The 8394-nt window shown below is 31.6% G+C and overlaps 2 protein-coding genes across 2 annotated transcripts; both read right to left on the bottom strand.

Annotated features, from left to right (window-relative positions):
- Window positions 1-222: 222 nt before the first annotated feature.
- LOC105789443 (early nodulin-20-like) lies at window positions 223-759 on the bottom strand. The gene has a single exon (XM_012616821.2). The coding sequence runs from the start codon at window positions 757-759 to the stop codon at window positions 223-225; it is 537 nt and encodes a 178-aa protein (XP_012472275.2).
- A 3718-nt stretch (window positions 760-4477) lies between these two features.
- On the bottom strand, window positions 4478-5014 carry LOC105787610 (uncharacterized). Its single transcript, XM_012614086.2, has one exon. It carries the CDS (start codon window positions 5012-5014, stop codon window positions 4478-4480), a length of 537 nt encoding a protein of 178 aa, XP_012469540.2.
- Window positions 5015-8394: the final 3380 nt, after the last annotated feature.

Here is an 8394-nt window from a genome sequence, read left to right as displayed (position 1 = left end):
CTTAAACAAGCTTAATCAGTGCTTCGAACTTATTTAATGCCGATATTAACAGGTTTTGATTCACTATTAGTACATTAATTCAAAAATATATATTATAAATTTTATTTCAGGCCTCAAAAGTACAATTTTAATTAGCATATAAATACGACTTTTTTTTAATAAAAATTAAAGGTAACTAGAAAGCACATCTCAAGGCCTTCCATGAACTTATGCATGTGAAGCTTAAAAGAGGAAGAATCCGACAAGAGTTACAACACTGACAATACAAGTGGTGGCCTTTATTTCAATGGCATTAGAGGGTGCTGGTGCAAGGGTCTCACTATCGACAACATCACCCGTGCTTTCAGGGCTAGGAGTAGGGGAGTGAGAAACTTCATCATTGGCAGTTGGTGAAGGAGGGGATGAGACCTCCTCAGGAGACTCAACCTCAGAAGAGTATCCTTTGTTGGCGTTAGGGTTGTCGCTTTGACTAGGATTAGGGGAAGAGGAGCTTGAAGAGCTCTTTGGGGCACCAGGATGAGATGACTTGGGTGCTCCTTCGTGGGATTTTGATGGTGAAAAAGATGAGCCATTGGAGTCTTGTGACGGTGACTTAATGGAGGGGGACTTGGGGGAAGAAGCCAGAGAAGAAGGAGATGGTGACTTCGAAGGTGAAGATGCCTTGGAAGGGACTGGTGAAGGTGACGATTCGACAGCAAATGCCCCAACAACAACCATGAAAACAAGTGCAACAACAACAACAAGATCTTGGCATGCCATCTTTCACTTTTTCTTTTTAATATTTTCTTCTTACTTGTTATCTTTTTTATTAAAATTTTGATATATATATAATATGTGTATGTAAGAGAAGTGATTTTCTTATGAACTAAAATTGAACCTTTAACATCTCATAATACTATATTAAGATTTTGTTCTATTTTTTATTAGGCTTGTTTAACTTCTATTTGTTATGATTTTTTTCTTTGGGATCAAAATCTAATTGAATTGTTAATGTTTGTTTATACTTGAATTTTATTTTAAAATAGTGAATTAAAAATTGTTAGTAATAATATTGATAGTTATAACAAAACCTTTCCGTGGTTATTGTTTATGAGTTTGATTTTAAGTTTGAATTTTGAGACGCATACAAAGTAATATTGATGAGATAGAAATTCTCAAGGTTTATCTTGTTCTTTTATTTTAATAGGTGACTATATATAAGTATGCTAGTTTTATTATCACATATGAAATTATCATTTGATAATTTCATAAAATATATTAAAACTATTTCTATTATAATATAATTTAAATTTAGATTTAAATTTAAATTCAAAATATAAATAAATACAACTAAAATTTTAAATTATCAGTAAATTCAGTAATTCGGTTGACTTGTTATATTTTGTATCTTCCATGTCTTATCTAATATCTAATTATCTATCATATTCTATATGCTTCAATGGTTCCATTAAATGGAAAGAAACACGTGCTTTGAGTTCATATTATCATGAAAGAAAAGCCGAAGTCTCAATGCTTGTTGCATGATCTTTCAAATGTTGAGTTTCCATGATTAGAGTGATTTATATGGTTGAACTTATCTATAAGTTGCTTGCTTGTATGGTTGATCATGGGTGAATAGATCACTTGTAGACCAGTTTAAGGTTTTTTTCTTAAATATCTCGAAGCCTACAAGAACGCCTAGTATTTGGTGGGAAAATGGGCTTTAGCTTAAATATTCAAGTAGCCAACTTGGTTAGACCTATTTTCCTATTTTAAAATTTATTCCTTATTTCATTCTAAAGCCTTTGAAGCTCTTTGTTAAAATCTACTCATCCTCCCCTTTTCTTTTGCTAAAATACCAATTGTGTAACACCCCTCGCTTGAGCCGATCACTGGGTCTGAGCTATAGGATGCCACATTTATTGTCGGAGAAACTATAGTCAATTATACATAAATATAATCATTCAAATATACAATTATAAATTAAACACATTTGTTATATGATACATAATCAAATCTGTTTCTTAATCGGGTTTACGAAAGATTTTTTGTTGACCCAAACATAAAAGAAGACCAAACCAAAATGTAACGTTTCAAAATATCATGGCCGATGTGGTGACATCACCAAATAGTTTGTCATGTCGTGACTTCAGTCCACTTGACATTGCGATATGACTCATGTCAGCTTAAGTTGCGTTGAGGATGATTAGTCGTTGGGACACGAGCTCTGTTTTTGGTAAAATTTGAGTCATTTTATAGCTATTTCAAGTTTCCAAACGAACCCGCCAATTTACACTTTTATGATTCGCAGTCATTTATGCCAAAACATGTATACATAATATAGAACAAGGTATTAGTATACCAAAACCATATCCAATCAATAACATAACATGTTTATAGCCAAATCTATTTCATATTCAATCCACCATCTAATTCAACTTACCATTCCATTTATTTTCTAATATAACCTCCCCACCCTAGCCCAAAAGTTAATACTAGATTTTGAATGTCATATCGACCATCGAAATGGCCCAAAAGAAACAAGCAGACTCTTATAAACTTGTTTTCAAAACATTCGCTTATTTTTCAAGAAACCCTATTGGGCATCTCTTTATTTTTTTAAATAAAATTAATATTTCCATCTTCCATTAAAATTCAAATTAAAAAGATTTTCATTAAATTTAAAAACATATTACATATTTGATAATTAATTGTTATTCCGAGTTTCCAGAAAAAATCCAGTTTTGCAGGTGAAAAATCATTATTCACAATTAGTTTCTAAAACCATAATTACTAACTTTCATGACCAATTATTAATTGAGTCAATTATTTAACTTATCCAATTCTTTACGTTCATGCATGCAATAACTAAATATACCCCAAAAACCAATCCAATGCCACAATTCGTAAATAAATTATTACAAACAAAATAATAAAAATATAAAATTAAATATTTTATTTAATAAAATCGAGACGAGACCTCCAAATTGCCAAATCCAAGCCTAAACCCTACAGACTACCTGATAAATGTTAATCTAATAGGATGAGCTTAAAAAACCCAATGTGAGTACTAATCAATGGTGAACAGAGTATGTAGAACTTACAAATCATGCAAGAAACTCGTTTAACAATTGAGCACAAAAGCTAATAGATTATCGGTAATTATAGTAGTACACTGAATTCACACTTTCATGGCGCTTCCAATGGTTATGCATATGCATGCTTGAGAATGATAGTGCAAAAGGTCCTACCCATCCATCCATTACAAACCACGACTTCCTCAAAACCCGTTTACAAAATCACCAAAATATTTAGGAGTCGTAGCTTAGTGTGGATAAACCAACAATAACAGTTTGCTAAAAAGATAGCAGAAACGTGGATGACCCACCAAAAATTAAAATAAGCTGCCAGTAAATTACAGTAAACTGCTAATAATGTAGACAAGCTACCGATAAGATGCAGACGATGCTACGAAGGATATGGTCAATCCACCAATATCCAATAACTCCTACAATACTCCAGTGTGTAGTATACTAACAACAATATTGTAGATATACCGCCAATACTCCACAGAACTCCTCCATCACCAATCAATCCCTATCACCATGCAATGCAATATAATATGTCATGTATGTAGCGTGATCATGCTTGACAGAAACAACTACAATACAGTGCAATGGCATGTAAAAACATGCCATCAATAAATCAGTAACACAGGTATGTTTGTCAAACGTTCAAAAATTCAGAACAGTAAGCATGCAATCACGTATTCAGAACATGAGAAAGTAATACAATAGTGTACATTAACAGATTACACATATTCATTTATAGCATGGCACATGGCTTTGTTCTCGGGAGTACTTATTCACCCCCAACAGACCTCTTACCACATAAGCGTTGTTACCCCTTTATATAGCCAAGGTCTCTCATGTGCTTTGTCGATGTGAGATCTGCCTAGGGTGTTACAAACATATTCAAACATAACATTCACTACAATGAATTTGACTAAAAAAACTTGAAGTTGATTCGATAATTATCGAGTTGAGCTTTAGGTATCGATCGTGTAAAATTCAAGCTTACAAATACTTGCTTGAATAGCTCGTGAGCCTTATCGAGCCTTTCATTTTTAGTATATATTCTAAATGTTTTTATATTATTAAAATATATTATCATCTTTAATATATATTATTAACCTAAACTTAATTATTAGGCTAAGCTTGAGCTTGAATACGAACAAGCTTTATCTACCTCAAGTTTGACCTTAAGTATGAAAATTCTTAAACGAGCTTAATCAGTGATTGGAACTTATTTGATGCCAGATGTTAACGGGTTTTGATTCACTATTAGTACATTAATTAATAAATATATATTATAAATTTTATTTCAGGCCTCAAGTGTAAAATTTTAATTAGAATATAAATATGACTTTTTTTAATAAAAATTAAAGGTAACTAGAAAGCACATCTCAAGGGCTTCCATGAACTTATGCATGCAAAGCTTAAAAGAGGAAGAATCCGACAATAGTTACAACACCGACAATACAAGTGGTGGCCTTTCTTTCAATGGCATTAGAGGGTGCTGGTGCAAGGGTCTCACTATCAACAACATCACCCGTGCTTTCAGGGCTAGGAGTAGGGGAGTAAGAAACTTCATTATTGGCAGTGGGTGAAGGAGGGGATGAGACCACTTCAGGAGACTCAACCTCAGAAGAGTATCCTTTGTTGGCGTTAGGGTTGCCGCTTTGACTAGGATTAGGGGAAAAGGAGCTTGAAGAGCTCTTTGGTGCACCAGGATGAGATGACTTGGGTGCTCCTTCGTGGGATTTTGATGGTGAAAAAGATAAGCCATTAGAGGATTGTGACGATGACTTAATGGAGGGGGAATTGGGGGAAGAAACCGGAGAAGAAGGAGATGGTGACTTCGAAGGTGAAGATACCTTGGAAGGGACTGGTGAAGGTGATGATTCGACAGCAAATGCCCCAACAACAACCATGAAAACAAGTGTAACAACAACAACAAGATCTTGGCATGCCATCTTTCACTTTTTCTTTTTAATATTTTCTTATTACTTGTTATCTTTTTTTATTAAAAGATTGATATATATATAATTTGTGTATGTAAGAGAAGTTCTTTTCTTATGAACTAAAATTGAACCTTTAACATCTCATAATACTATATTAAGATTTTGTTCTATTTTTTATTAGGCTTGTTTAACTTTTATTTGTTATGATTTTTTTCTTTGGAATCAAAATCTAATTTAAAACTTAATGTTTGTTTATACTTTTATTTTTATTTTTAAATAGTGAATTAAAAAAAATATTAGTAATCATATTGATACTTATAACAAAACCTTTTTGTGGTTATTATTTAAGAGTTTGATTTTTAAGTTTGAATTTTGAGATGTACAAAGTTGTTACACCTCAAACCCAACCCAGGCGTTATGACCGGATCTAGCGATGTCACATGATAGGGTGTTTGAAAACCATGTCATCGTGTTAAAACAATTTCCCTTGAAGTCCTTATCTTAATATCTAATTAGTTCCAAATTTGTGTTGCTCATTTAATTGATAGTTTCAAAAATTTATTTGTTTGCGGAAGCTTTTAAAACAGATTAAACAATCGTGCGTTTAGGAAAAACATTTGTTTATTTTAAAAATCAAGGATTCCTACTACTATAGCGGTTGTAATCCAAAAGGTTAAGATAATTAAAACCCAAAACTAAAGTCCAAAAGTCCAATTACAACCCAAAAACCTAGCGAGTAAAAATAGAATAAAAATAAAACCAATTATCGTAAATATGGGTTAAAAACCATGAAAGTCCAAAACCGTGGTCACCGCTGAGTCCTCCGCCGCACCGATCCGTATAGATCTGGGGATTACCTGATCATATTTATACAAAATTGGTGATTTTACGAAAACTCAGTGTGTAATCCCACAGAAAACAAACAATAACAAATCACAGTGCACAGTTAAAGTAGTGCTGGGACTAAGCCCTTTTTCAGTATCTGTAGCAGTTTGGGCCTTAGCTCATCACAGTACAGTATCAAATATGCAGTAGGGCCTTTGCCCATCATAGTATCAGTAGCAGTTATGCAGTATTCAGTAACAAAGTCCTACCCAACTAGCCTCTACACACCATCTCCGTCCAACCCTACACTCCATGTGTCGGAACCACTTTTTGAAAACAAAAAAAATGTCGACTTATTAAAAATCAAAATTGGAGTCATCACCGGTCTTTTATTGAGGTGTGACCGGATCACCTTGAAAACAATTTTGGTTTACGAGTTTTAGTAAGAAAGCGGGTTCGGGAGTCAGTTACGCACGAGGAAGGGTTAGCATCCTCGTAATGCCCAAAATTGGTACCAAATTGATTATTTAATGTCTTAGAGTTGAATGTCAAAAATTGAAAAGATTAAAGACGATTTTCCTTTTTTATTAATGCCATATTTTAAAACAATGCTTGGATAGATTTGAACGAATGTAAAAGAGGCCTTCTTATCTCGAGGCAACAAAATATCGTATCCCGTAAGTTAGGATACAACGTTTGAATTCCGAGCATAAGCTAACCCTTAAAAATCTTTATTGAAATTTTGTGTATTTGAAAACTAAAATGTTTAGCCGTTTTAGTTCGACAATAAAAAAATTGAAACCTCGTAAGTTAGAGCCCGATTTCTCATCGTTCCAAAGACGACACATTGCAAACTTCTTTTTTCCTTTTTACGAATTTGAATTAAAGCGAAAGTTCAATGCAATTTTAACAAAGATGTAAATTTGATTTATTTGAAATGAAATGAAATAAAATGATCAATTTTTGGTAAATAAATCGGAAATTTTCACTACAATGTAATGTTCGAAATTAGAAAACAAATGTATGAATATGGAACAATATACATGGGTTGACTACCATACAAATATGAATATACAAACTCAAATGCACATAATAGTTTTTAAACTCAAAATAGTACACGAAACAAAACCTAATACCAAATAGTATACAAATCTATTTGAAGTAAAATAAACACATGAAACGAATAAAAATCATTTAAAATTACATATAAACATTTTAACACATATAATACGTAAACATAATATACAAAATATTTAAATAAAAGATGTGTAAAGAAGAATTAAAAGATATATTATATAGAAAAATAATAACAAAGTAAAATTTAAAAAATAATGTGTATAATTTAAAATAATAATATATATATAGATGACATTTAAAACAACGATTGAATTAAAACAAATAATTTATGAATATGTATTTTGATACAAATAATATCCATGATTTAAAATGAATAGAGTAATTTACAATAAACAACATATAATAAATTTGAAATAATAATACACAATAAATTTAAAAGTTTTGATAATAATTCTAAAATAATAATATATGATACATTCAAAATAATAATACATTATTAAAAATATTAATGTTAATGATAAATTTAAAATAATAATATTGATGAATTATAAATAATAATGCATAATAAATCTAAGATAATAATATATAATATATTAAACAATATTAATAATAAAACTAAAATAATATTAAGTTTAAACACCAAAATAATATTAGATTTAATATTAGGTAAAAATGGAGTAATAAATATTTAAGTGTATTTTAAAAAAATTAATAATAATAATAATTAAATATATTAATTTAATAAGGATTAAATCGAAGTCAAAATAGAATTTAAAGGAAAGAAATCGAAATTAAAAACTGTCCAGGGATCAAAACGCAGTGCGCGCATGACATGGGGGACTAAAAGGGAAATTTCCCCAATCCCAAAACGCGGCGCTTAGATGCGGACTTAATTGAAATAGAAATAAAATGGGAGACAAAATTTAAAAGGAGATAAAATACAAAAAAGGATCGGATCGAAACACGCTAGAAATGCGAAAGGACCGTGTGCGCAAATAACCCATCTTCACGAAACACGAGGATCCCCCTCGGGTCGGGTCAACACGCAGATCGACGGCTACTAAACGGCATCATTTTAAGGCCACTGAAGCAGGCCCTAAATGACGTCATTTTTTTACTCTATAAAATCCAAATCAAAACCCTAGGCAGAAAACTTTTGGCCCTTCTTCACCATAACAGCCGCAACAACACCCTTGTCTCACTTCATCATTTCGAACCTCCTCCAACTTCGATTTAGCCAGAGTGAACAAGGATTCTGACGTCTCGAAAGGGTAAGATCTCCTCTCTTTCTCTCTTTTAATTCGCAAATAAAATAAAAAAATCAAAGGAAAATTAATAGAAATCAGAAAATCACCTTTAAAAAAGCTGCTATTCGTCCTTTTTATTGATTTCTTTCCTCCCCCTTTTTTTGTAGATTTTAATTGGATTTTATAGTCAAAACAAAAAAGAAAAATAGATATCAAAAAGGAAAATAATTCTTTGCTTCCATT

This window comes from Gossypium raimondii, chromosome 2 (genome assembly GCF_025698545.1).
Source record: "Gossypium raimondii isolate GPD5lz chromosome 2, ASM2569854v1, whole genome shotgun sequence".
Lineage (NCBI taxonomy): Eukaryota > Viridiplantae > Streptophyta > Magnoliopsida > Malvales > Malvaceae > Gossypium > Gossypium raimondii.
Note: the sequence above shows the minus strand (reverse complement) of the source record. Positions and strands in the feature narration are given on the sequence as shown.